Below are 12,691 nucleotides of genomic sequence, written 5' to 3' on the forward strand. Positions count from 1 at the left end.
CAGAGAGGGAGGGTTATGGGATATAACCCACACTAGGAACAGGGGCTCTGTTCATGCGCTGCAGTTTGGCCTGCAGGCTGGAGTGTGCTGAGAGGTGTGCGTGCTACCCAGCCATTGTTTTAAGAATGGGGCAGCCAGGACGGCCTGATGCTCTCAGTGGGTCCAACACTTCCTAGGCTTGCAGGATCTGGGTACCTGCAGAGGCAAAGAGATTAGGCCTTGAGAGGAGGTGCCCTGCCTTCCTTGGCTGGGTTTGTCCAGTCAGAGGTATTTGAAGGGGAAAATGGAAGGTCATAGAGAGCTCCCCCCTTCATCTCCTACATCTGAGGCTTTGTCTACACTACAGATGTACGTAGATATAACTACATCGCTCAAGGGGGTGGAAAATCCACGCTCCCAAGTGATGCCTCCCTAGCCCTCAGCATAGACGGTACTACGTCAACAAGAGGGCTTCTCCCGTCAACACAGCTACTGCCCCTCGGGAAGGTGGAGTACTTGTGCAATGGGAGATGCTCTCCCGTTGGCATAGGAAACATCTTCACTGAGCGCTACAGTGGCACAGCTGCATTGGTGAAGCTGCGCCACGGCCACGCTGTATGTGTAGACAAGCCCTTGATATGCCAATGGGAGTTGGGCACCTCAGACCTCTAGGCTCCTTTGAAAAGCCCCCCTCCATCTGGTTTGGAATGTCTCTAAATGGCTGTCAATCAGCATTGCCTGCCCGGGTCTTACTCAGCTACAGCATTATCTTTACCCAGTGCTGTAAATTGGTTCTGAGCAATCCTTGATCTGTCAATTTCACCCACCCACTTTCAGATGTCACCAGCCTCCGCTGCTGCCCTGCTCAGTAATGTGTCTCTTTGAAATGAAATAATCCGTTACATTGAGTTTAACTTATTTTCCCCCCCTCCTCCTAATGGACAGAAGCAATTAGCCCATATTCGAGATTCTCAATCTGACAAATTTTATCTTTGAAAATAGAGCATTAGTGGACTGGGCCCAATCCCTGGACATGCTGAACACCTGCCACACCCAGGAAAGCCCTCTCTCAGCATCAACCCCTAAATTAGGTCTTCCCAAACAAGGGTTTGACTGCAGTGGAAAGAGACCATCAGTGTAAACCCCGCCCCCTTAATGAGGATTAAGGAGGGTGCACTGGAGTGTCCTGCCTCGTGTGCTGAGAGGGTGTAAGCTCATTGTGTCTAATAAAGCTGCAGAAAGGGGGATTGGGAAGGGGAAGTTTCCATTGGCTTCTCCGGGGATTCAGTCCTTGAAAACGGCTGTTTTCATTACCAAACCGCCTCTCTGGCTGGGTTTCTTCTTGGATCCATTTCCTAGATTGTAAAGCCAGAGGAGAACACTGTGAAGGTCTAGGTCTGGCCGCCTGTATAACACAGTCAGTCCATAGGACTTCCCTGAATTGACTCTAGTTCGAACTAGAACTTACCTATTAGAAAAAACATCCCATCTTGATTTAAAGATTTGCAGTGATGCAGAATCTGCCACAGCCCTTGGTAAATTGTTCCCATGGCTAATTACCCTCAGTGTTAAAAATTTGCACCTTAGTACTAGTCTGAATTTGTCTACCTTCAACTTCCAGCCATTGGCTCTTCTTACACCTTTCTCTGCTAAGTTGAAGAGCCCCCGATTATTCAATGTCTGTTTCCCAGATAGGTACTTGGAGACCAGGACCAAGTCACCCCTTAACCTTCTCCTTCTTAAGCTAAACAGACTGAGCCTCTTGAGACGCTCACTTCCAACCCTTTCACCATTGTCGCACAGTTACGACAGCTTCTCTCGCTAAGCAAGCGGCTCCTTCAGATAAAGAAGGCAAGGCCACCCGCACAGCCAAAGTGGGAGCTGCCAAGCGTTTCAGAAGATGGCAGGGACAGGCAAGAGGGAAGAGAGATGGGGCCAGATTCTCAGCTGGGGTAAATCAGCATTGTTCTATTGACTGCGGTGGTGCTGAAGTACACCAGCGAAGAATCTCACCCAAGATGTGTCTCCTGTATCTTTCATGCAGTGGAGGGCCCACTATTGGCACTCAGTGAATGAAAACCAGAATGATCCAGAATAGACACTTCTGCACAGATTATTTTTACTGCCCTCTGCAATGCTGCCCGCACACTTTGTTCCCAAATGTCCCTATTTGCTGATTGGCTGTTAAAGATTCTTTCTTATCCCCTCTCCCATTCCTTTTCTCCTCTCATTCCCTCTTTCTCCCATTTTCAGTCTCCTTTTCTCTCAATGCTCTCCTCCCTCCTCCTCTAGTGTAGGAGTAGAGAAGGTCTCATTTTAGTCTGACGTCCGCAGATGGAGGGGGAGAGCCGTTTGATGCGAACGCCAGACCTGCAGGAAACTTAACCTTCCTGGGATGGAATTAAAAATGCTTAAACAAGGGATTCTGGGAACAGTCAGAACTTCTTTTGTTTTCCCCACAAAAAATACCCACACAATGCTAAGTGTGTAATGGTTTCTGCCTGGGTAATAAACTCAAACTCCCTCTAAAGCAGACTAGGGTGACCAGACAGCAAATGTGAAAAATCGGGACGGGGGTGGGGGGTAATAGGAGCCTATATAAGAAAAAGACCCAAAAATCGGGACTGTCCCTATAAAATCGGGACATCTGGTCACCCTAAAGCAGACATACAATTCTTTAGATTCCTTTGAATGTTTTGGGGAGAAAGATGGCTGCTGTGATCTCAGAGGAGTGAGACACTTGTCTTGTAAAAGAACACAGCCATTTGTTCTTCATAATCATGCCTCTTTCATGCTGTAATTAGAATGCTGCGGGGCCAGAAGGGGGGTGCAGTATATGAAGTGAACTTCTTTGTGTCTTATTCTTCATGCATCATGGGCTTTTGTACCTGCTCAAGTATTGTGACTGACACTTACCTTAGTCATGTGCTCGGTGTGTGTGTTTGTATACATGCCACACACCCGCATGTGTGTGCCTATGTATGTCTGGGCACAATGTGCAGAATTCATACATTTCACACATGTGCATATATTTCCTTCAATGGAGTTACAGCAGAGATTAATTTGGCCCACTGTGGGTATGGGAGTGGGAGTCTACATAGGTGTATGGTTGTATATGTAAGTTTATATCCTGAAAGTATTGTGTCTATGCAAGTGGCAACACAGTGTGTGTGTGCGTGCATATGTCATCTTATGCTTATGACTAAACATGCATATGTGGGTGTGTAAAGCAAATGCATCACTTTGTACAGTGTGTGTAGACATGTGAGCTTCCATGCATATGGTTCCTGTATTGATGTGTGTGCCATGCCTGCACACCGTATGTGTACGAGCCTGTGTATTTCAGTTCCATAGGTGTGTTATTTGGCATATTTTCCCATGTTTCTATTTCTGCAGTGACCTTTTGGTCCATACATACATAAGTGCATGTAGTCCTGCATGTTTGTTCATATTGGTATAGTGGTCATTCTGTATAGCAGCATACAGGAAAGGTGCGTGTTTGCTTATGAATATGGTCACTGATGTGTGTACACAAGTATGTAAACCAGAATTGTCAGCATATGATCATGTATTTTGAGTGAATGTATGTATAGGTATATAGTTCTATTTGCGTATTAGCATATGCATATCTATATATAGTTATGGGAATGTATGTATGCAAGTTTGCACAGGTGCATGGTGTGTATATGTGTTTGTGTGTTTTCCTAACTGTGTGCATACATATTGTTTGCATGTATGTCTTTGATCATGTGTGTGATTGCAGAAGATTGTATTTATGGATTTATTTATTTCATGTGTTTTCATACATTTGGGTAGCGTCTATGTGTGTATTGCTGTCTGAGTAATCTGGGGCGTGAGTGTGAAGCCTCAGGTGTGTGCGTGTTTTCTTTTGTGAAAGATGGGCATGGTGTATATATGTGCTAGTATGATCACAAGTTTGTCTGTGTATGTGTGCCTTTCTTTGTCTGTGTATGTCTAGCATGTGCGTGTGCAAAGCATACAGATGGGTGAGCCTCTGTGTTCCAGTATGAGCATTAATGCTCATGTGTGTAGACTTGTAGAGCTGTGTGTGTACCTAAGTATGTCTTTGAATCTTGCAGGCTTGCCCATCCCAGAGGGGTTCATTTCTCACTGGGTTACTATGACAACAGTGAGAGACCCTGAATCCATACACAAAAGCTTTATTTGTACTGAATCGGAGGAGCGTGCATTGCTGATCACTAAAGCAAAGCAGTTTTTACAGAGAGAGGGGTCTCCCTACAAACCCTTTAGAAGTTCTCCCTCATGTAGATTAATCCTTTGACCCTCCATTCAGGTGCATCAGGGATGGGGATGGGTGGAAATGGAGGAGCAGCTCCTGCATCAGGCATGGCTGCCGTGGAGCAGGGAGTTAACCCACCTGGTGGTTGGGTCTCCAGCCACAAATGCCTCCTGTTCTAGTGCCATCAAGAGGTTAACCAGTCAGGAGTAAACTAGAGTTGATGCAGAAACTCCGTTTTCTCTAGCTGTCCCCTACTGTGCCTAGGGATTGCAGTAAGTACGATTCCCAGAGTGTGGTGAGCCAGCAGCATGCAAGTACAATGGTGGTGGGTTAAGGAGGGAATCTCAGCCTTTACTCTGAGTTTCCTGATATTTATAGGTGTATGCTGGAGTCCAAAGGAAATCCACTCATAGATTTTAGCTTCTGTGGTTTCCTTTTATGATAGTAACTATAGGAGACACCAGATCAGACCCAGTAGTCCAGTGTCCTCTCTCTGGACACAGCCAAAGCTGGATGTTTCAGAGGAAGGTTGACCCCTCCCCGCCACACACACATACACTATTCTCAAGGTCAGAATTTTCAAAGGAGCTCAGCACCCACAAACTGGGCCAGGTTTTCAAAACAGCTCAGTGCATTGGGTGCTGAACTCTGGAAAACCTGGCCCAATTGTGCAGGTGCCTAAACAGGAGCTGAGCTCCGTTTGAAAATCTAGCCCCCGTCATGCAACCTTATCCCACAAAGGGGAAATCTCCTCCTGCCTCTTGAGTGAGGAACTGCTTAGACTATGAAGCACGAGGGCTGATCATTAGCGGTGCCCCAGAGGCATCCCTTACTTATGTGTCTCAGATCTTCCTTTGAAACATACTAATCCGTTTGTTTCTTCTTAAAGATAGTAGAGTATTAAAATAGGGAGGGCTACTCCTCTGTTTCCTTTCCCCACCTGACCCTGACTGATTGCTGGGCAGGGGCTCCTGCTGCCAGACCTGATCAGATTAGTTGAGCTTTGAGCATTATGATCATTGCACCAAATGACCCAGTGTGCTCTGTGCTGTACGAGTAAACCTGAGGAAAAGAAATGACTTCCCATGCAGCCGAGCCACCGTAGAGTCTGCCCAGATGTATAACTGTGTATTTTTGGCTTAGAAAATGTCCCCAATGCCCTGTGCTAGTGCACACGTGATCAACAGCCTTCCCTCAAACAAGGAATGGGTGACTAAATAAGAACAAGAAATAAGACAACAGAGATAGGATGGTCCAGCCCTGGACTGGGACTCAGGAGAGCTGGGTTCCCAGCTCTGCTACAGCCTTCCTAGGTGACCTTGGACAAGCCCTGTTGAGGTGGAAGGGGACGCAGTCTCTGTGTTTGAGAGCTGTCTGGGAGCAGAAGGGGCATGTGGATAGCCTCAAAGGATAAACCCCAAAACCCTTGGGCACTTGATCCAGAGCAAACCCATGAACTGTCAGTGACTCAAGTGGCATGCCGAGGGGCCCTCTGCCCATCCCCCTCAAACCCCTGCTCTCCTGACAGAAGGGGCTGTGAAATCAGGCACTGAGGAGGCTGCACACTTAAAATATCTGTCCGATCTGTTTTCCATGACTGAGAGATGGAGAGTCTCTTTGTCCGGGTGGGATCACAGCGCTCAGGCAGTGCCGTGCAGCAAGGGTGGAAAAATGTGTTCACCTGGGTCACATTGGTCATTTTTGATTCTTCGCCTCATTCCCGTGCTGGGCTGTCAGCTCTGTGGGGGGGGCAGAGGGAGAGTTCCCCTCCTCTCATGTCTGCACCCTGGCCTTCCCCAGCTTGCACAGATCCATGGAGCACACAGCAGGGCTGCAGTGGAATAAATTTTGTCTTAATAATGCATTCTACCGCCTCCCCCCAGCAACACTGCAGTGTGTGTAAAGAGGAGCTGTGCCTACTACAAGCCAGCACATAGTGACTGAGTGGAGTTTTAAGCATCTCTCTGGGAAATGGGCTGAGAGAATATCAGTTCATGCAGCAGGAATGCTCTCACCTGGCTTCCTGTATCAAGCACTGCAGGGTCTGGCTGTACCTGCCCCAGACTGCCCACCCCCTGGGGTTGCCCAGTGTTGGCTCTTCACCCACTGCGCATGCCCCTTCTCAGGTCCCATCTGCTATTTCTTTCCTCCCGTCCAAGTGGAGGGACGCTAAGGAGTCTACAGAGCATCTGCGTGTCCCGCCCACTTGTGCCTCCCACACCTTTGAAAGGGGTCGGGGTCGGGGCAGACCTTGGCGAGCACTGGGAGGAGGGAGAGTTGAGTTAATATCTGGGCCATAACCTGCCCCTCTGGACCGTGCACTGGTGCTGGGCAGGGCTGCCCCTGGTCAGGGATGCTGGAGAACATGGGGATTTCATTGCACATTCATCAGCTTCACTCCTCTCTCCCACACTGACCCCTTTTCCTTACTTTTCCTACTGATTCACCCCCCCCTCCATGCACCACACTGTAGATTTGCTCCATCTGTACCTTGGTCCCATCCATTGGTCCCTTTCATCCCAGTTATACTGATGCTTTGGCTCAGTAGATCTGTTCATCTCACCCATCTGCTCCAGCCAGCCTTCCTCTGTGTGCCATCTTGCACACACACTCCCTTGCCCTAGCTGTGCTGCCCTGCTCGCTCTTTCTCTCTCTTTCTCACACACACCTCTTCCTTATCCCAGCCATGCCACGGTTCTTCAATAAAACCAACGTTGCCCTTCTGTGTCTACAGGGAATTTGCCAAAGAGCGAGAGCGGGTGGAGAACCGCAGAGCCTTCATGAAGCTGCGTCGCCAGCAGCAGATCGAACGGGAATTGAATGGCTATAGGGCGTGGATAGACAAAGCAGGTAAGGCTGGTGGCAGGCCTAGGGTCAGCATTTCAATGTGAATGACGGGGTGACTCCACTGTCTCGGGGGAGGGGAGCTGCTGCTCTCGCTCTGTAGTTCAGCAGATGCCTGCGAAGTCGGAGGCTGCCATCACTGATGAATGAATTAGCTCCGTATTGTACAGCTTGTGGGTCCATACGGTTCTCTGCCCCTCCCCCACACCCAGACTGTCTCTGCTGCATGCTTCCCCCACAAAATATTTCACCGGGGCAGAAAATGTTCTGCTGAGTCGCATGCGACTGAATTGCGCATTGGAGGCCAGAGTGCATCAAAGGTGCCATGGTTGGGCTGAATTTCACCTTTGGTTACAAATGCGTAAGTCCACTGCCATCCAAGGAGGTGACATGGGTAGAAGCGAGGGCAGGATTTGGCTAAGGTGTGTATTCCTTTGGTACACTGTGATACTGAACGTGCAAACAAGGCATATCTAAATCCCAGGTGGAGTGGGTGGGACAAGGTGTTTGGTAGCCTACGAGCATTGGAGCTAACTTAAGTGGCCATTAACACAGCTGCCCAATGACACAGCTAAAAGATTTTCGCTCTTCTCCCATAAGGATGCCCTTAGGAAATCAGAAATTCAGACTTATCCTCCAGTACTAAGTAGTTTGGCCATAATTCTAGTGTTCCATACAACCTCCACCCACCGGTCCTGCAGGGAGCTCCCCCAGGGAGATCCCTGTGCTTGCACGGAGCTCACTGCAGCATGGAAACCAGAGTGGTTATGCTGCAATATGACCACCTTCGCAGTCATGCACAGCACGCAGACAGGAGTCTGACAGATTGCCGTCAGTATGCTAGCATTCCCCATCCTCAGGAGCGAGCTGATCCTGGGAGATGCTGAGCACAGGAGGAGCTCAGCACTAATGCTTCCATGGGGCAGCCGTTTGTCCAGGTGTCATTAGTGACCGAGCTAACACATCTCCATGCGCACAACCCTCCCAGCTTCAGATCATGAACTCAGAGCTCTCAGGAAAACAGCCTCAGCAGGTGTGATGACCCAATATAGCACTTAGCAGCTGTGTTGAAAAGGTGGACGTACAAACCAGATTATCAAGCCCACATTCCGGGGAGCGTATTTTTAATATTGTGCATGCAAAGAAGGGCCAATGATAGGTAGACAGAGTTAAGGCAGTTTGGTAACATAGCTGTGAACGAGATTTGGGTTTCTAGTTTAACTTTAACCCTGAATTTCCTGGGTTTCTAATGTTTGTTTTTTGTGATTTTCTTTTTAACTATCACATTACTGAAAGGTCGTATACAAGTCAAACCACCAGCATGCGCTTCACTTCACTCTAACAAAGATTTGTGTGTGTACGTATGACTTATATAAAGGTGCCAGTTCCATATGTTAAATATTGAAACTCTGTGTGATTGGACTTCCCGCCACACTGAGAGGCCTGGGTGGGGCTTTTCATTTTCTGAAGTTATCTACTATGGTGGGGCCATAAATTAGAGTAGGTGAGGGTCAGTTAGTCACTTTCCAGCCAGTTCCACCCCTGCAGGGTTTTCTGACTGGATGCATGGTCCCTTTGATAAGAACTTTTTTGATGAGAACAATTCCATCCCCAGCTCCCGACCTGTGACTGCATCTATGAAAATGAAAGTTTTTTCTGCACAGCTATAGATTTCCAAATAGGCACGATATAGACTTTGGATATCACACCTGTTTTCTAATTTGTCACCAGTGTGTCACTTATGTCCTCGTTTGTCACCGAAGAATTTAGCCACAGGATTCTGTTTAGGGCATGGTGTGTAGGAAGGGTTTTTAAATAGGATTGGGGGAGTGGATTCAGATAAAATAAGAAAAGACTTGCACCTTCATTCAAAACTCATACCAACAATGTGTTGAGATTCACAGAAGTTTTATTAACTTCAAGATGATCCTGAGCCACAAAGTTCAGCTGTAGATCTAGTTCCAGACTTCTCCAGTGTTCGGGGGAGTTTGGATCTAGGGTTTTGGTTCATGCCTATGTGCTTCCTGGTTCTGACTGGGACAGAAAAGGAAGCCCCAAATGCAACAAGAAGTGTTGTTTCCATGGTATTTCTGCTCTGAGTGGAAGCAGGGAGTACTGGGAATCCTGCAAGGGAGAGTGGTGATTTCCAGGCATGTTTTGGAGACCCAAGAATTTTGGATAAAAAAATCAGTTCTCATCAAACCGAATCTGAAATTTTTCAGAATTTTCGGTGAATTTAAAAGGTCCCGTTTTGGGTCTGTTCTAGATTGGAGATTTGAACCTGCATCTCCCACAATCCAGGGAGTGCCCTAATCACTGGGCGAAAGGCTATAATGGAGGGGTGGTAGCATGACCATCACTTCCTCCTATGGCTATTTTGTGACTAACCAAAATTATTGGTGTAAAAATTTGTGAATAGTTTAAGTTCAACTGAAACTGCATTTTTCATCAAATACATGAATAAACGTTTGTCTAAAAACATCTTTGTTGGCCTTTAAGAGAGCTTTCTTCTTGGAGGAGGCAGCAGGACAGTGGATTGGAAGTCATTTTTCTTTCCGATTGGCTGACGTAGTGTTGTGTAACTGACTCTTTCCACTACTGTCAAATTGTATCTGCTCATTCACAAGGTGCAAGAAGCCATGGTGGGGCTCCCAGTCTCCACTGCACATTAGTACAGTTCTAATCAACACTAATGGCAGTGTAGCAGCATCTCCTGACTAATCGTGTGTTATCTCATGTTGCTGTCATATGGTGGAACTGTTCCATTTCACTACATGGCTTTCTCATGTAATGGATGCTGCCTTTCCTCCATCGTTTCACCTTCAAAACAAATTCAAAATGCTCTTGAGAAACTGGAGAAATGGTCTGAAATAAACAGGATGAAATTCAATCAGGACAAATAAAAAATACTCCGCTTAGGGAAGAATAATCAGTTGCACAGATACAAAATGGAAAATGACTGCCTAGGAAGGGGTACTGCAAAGAAGGATCTGAGGGCTATGGTGGATCACAAACTAAATATGAGTTAACAGTGTAACACGGTTGCAAAAAAGGCAAATATCATTCTGGGTTGTATTAGCAGGAGTGTGGTAAACAAGACACAGGAAGTAATTCTTCCACTCTACTCAGCACTAATAAGGCCTCAGCTGTAGTATTGTATCCAGTTCTGGGCACCACATTTCAGGAAAGATGTGGACAAATTGGAGAAAGCCCAGAGGAGAGCAACAAAAAAATGATTAAAGGTCTAGAAAACATGACCTGTGAGGGAAGCTTGAAAAAATTTGGTTCGTTTAGTTTGGGGAAGAGAAGACTGAGGGGACACATGGTAACAGTCTTCAAGTACATAGAAGGTTGTTATGAAGAGATGGTTAAAAATAGTTCTACTTATCCACTGAGGCCAGGACAAGAAGCAATGGGCTTAAATTGCAGCAAGGGAGATTTAGGTTGAACATTAGGGAAAACTACCTAACTGTTATGGTGGTTAAGCACACGAATAAATTGCCGAGGGAGACTGTGGAATCTCCATCATTGGAGGTTTTTAAGAGCAGGTTAGACAAACACCTGTCAGAGATGGTCTAGATAATACTGAGTCCTGCCTCAGTGCAGGGGACTGGACTAGATGACCTATCAAGGTCCCTTCCACTCCTACATTTCTATGACTCTGACGGGTTCTCTGTCTCTTTCTCCCTCACTGCTCTTCCTCCTCCCTCTGGCTGGGAGCACCAGACGTGAAGTCTGTGGGTACTCTGAGCTTTCTTTTTTTCATTCCCTGGTATATCAGACACTTGGAGACAATTTACTAAACCATTTGTTTTTATGCAGAAGAAGTAATGCTGGCTGAAGAGAATAAAAATGCTGGGACATCAGCCTTGGAAGGTAAGGAAAACAATAAGCTAGCTAATGTAGCTGCATTCCCTTTTCTGCCTCCAGTTTAGCTCACTAGAGCAATGGGAACCAGATATGTGATTGCGGGGAGTGCTGGGAACCAAACCACTGTTTCTGCTGGTTAACAGGAGGCCATCATGTTAGAGCAGTGGGGCTCAACAGCAACCTCTCCTGGTTAGGGAGAGTGCAACACGCCAGAGAGCATGGAGCCAATCTGTAGCCTCTCTCGGTACAGAGCGCCTGACTTACTTTAGTGCTGGGAACTGGACGGCAGCCCCATTCAGTTACTGAGACCCCGGTTACCGGGTTAGCTGGGTACCAAGTAAAAGCCTGGATAGTAATCGGTTGAACAGTCTGCGGGCAGCATTTAGATGCAGTGGTAACTAGAGCTCCCCTCTTCTTCATTTCCAGTGCTCAGGAGAGCAACCATCAAAAGGAACCGGACAGAAGCAGTGAATCGTGACTCGAGTGACGAACATTGCGTCGATATCTCCTCCGTGGGTGAGTGGAGGCCAGTTCGCCAGCCTGTGTGATAGACTCTTTCTCGGAGCCCCATGCTAAGGCAGTCCAGAGTCTCCTCCCCACAGGTCCTCTAATGATGTGGAGCATCTTGTAAAATCCTGAGGGGAGTAAAGCCAAAGTGGAGATGGGCTAAGACCTTATGTTTCTGTCCGTTGTTAGCACAGAGAATGGAGCCCCCACACTGTTTCTGCTGCTTTACAGAGCTTGTATAGGAGCTGGCAGGTTAAGCCCATCCTGCCACAGTAGAGCTCTTGAGTGAGGAAATAATTCCTCCCATCCCCTGGTCAGAAGGGAGATTGACCTGGTCAGGTCCTCTGCTGAGCAAAACCACTGTGTTCCATTGTTCTCTTCTGGCTCTCCCCCTCAGGTACCCCTCTTGCTCGTGGCAGCATCAGGAGCGCTAAAGTGGATGGCACCTCCTATTTCCGGCACAAGGAGCGACTTCTGCGCATCTCCGTTCGCCATATGGTGAAATCCCAAGTATTTTATTGGACCGTCTTGAGCTTGGTGGCTCTCAACACTGCCTGCGTTGCCATTGTCCATCACAACCAGCCTCCGTGGCTCACCCACCTCCTCTGTGAGTTACAGGCCCCTCTCCTTGTTTGGGTGTGTTACAGCGACAGGTTGTACAGAACACCAATCCCACTGACCCCGGGTCAGCCATCAGTGCAAGTAAGATGTGGCTGCTTGGAGCCCCAGGACTATCAGCATATGGCATGGTTTGCTGCCTTTCCAGGAGGACTGGAGAGGGCAGCAACTCACAGCCTGTTCCACAGGAAGATCTTTAGCTGTTGGTGGCGCTGGGTCTGATTCTCTTGTCATCCCAGTGTAAATCAGGAGTGAACTCCATTGAGGTCAATGGGATCAGACTGGCATGAACCTGGAGGGAGATCAGAATCACACTTGCCATCCTGAATATTGTACACAGCCCATTTCCACTGATGCCCGCTGTCTTGCTCATCATCACTGAAATCATTTTCAGTTCTGCTTCCCTCCCAGCAGATAAACAAGAATGAGTTTGACTGGACTCATGTCATTCAAATTCAATACGGATTGCAAGGGAGGTGACTGTTTTGTATCAGTGTGAAGTGGGGACATAATAGTAAGTTTACCCTGCTGTAGTAATGTAATGAACAAAGACTAATTAACACCCTTCTGAGATAGGTCGGAGTGGAATCCTTTGTCCCAGCATAGAACTGC

At 47.4% G+C, this 12,691-nt stretch overlaps 1 protein-coding gene across 1 annotated transcript in view; it reads left to right on the top strand.

Moving 5' to 3' along the window:
- The window catches only part of CACNA1E (calcium voltage-gated channel subunit alpha1 E), a 210,016-nt gene that overhangs the window by 119,687 nt on the left and 77,638 nt on the right, over nt 1–12,691 (top strand). The window contains exons 6-9 of the mRNA XM_034779013.1: nt 6,975–7,090; nt 10,907–10,960; nt 11,381–11,470; nt 11,859–12,068. Coding sequence (XP_034634904.1) covers nt 6,975–7,090; nt 10,907–10,960; nt 11,381–11,470; nt 11,859–12,068 — 470 coding nt within the window. The remainder of the gene's footprint in view (nt 1–6,974; nt 7,091–10,906; nt 10,961–11,380; nt 11,471–11,858; nt 12,069–12,691) is intronic.

This window comes from Trachemys scripta, chromosome 8 (genome assembly GCF_013100865.1).
Source record: "Trachemys scripta elegans isolate TJP31775 chromosome 8, CAS_Tse_1.0, whole genome shotgun sequence".
Taxonomy (NCBI): Eukaryota; Metazoa; Chordata; order Testudines; family Emydidae; genus Trachemys; species Trachemys scripta.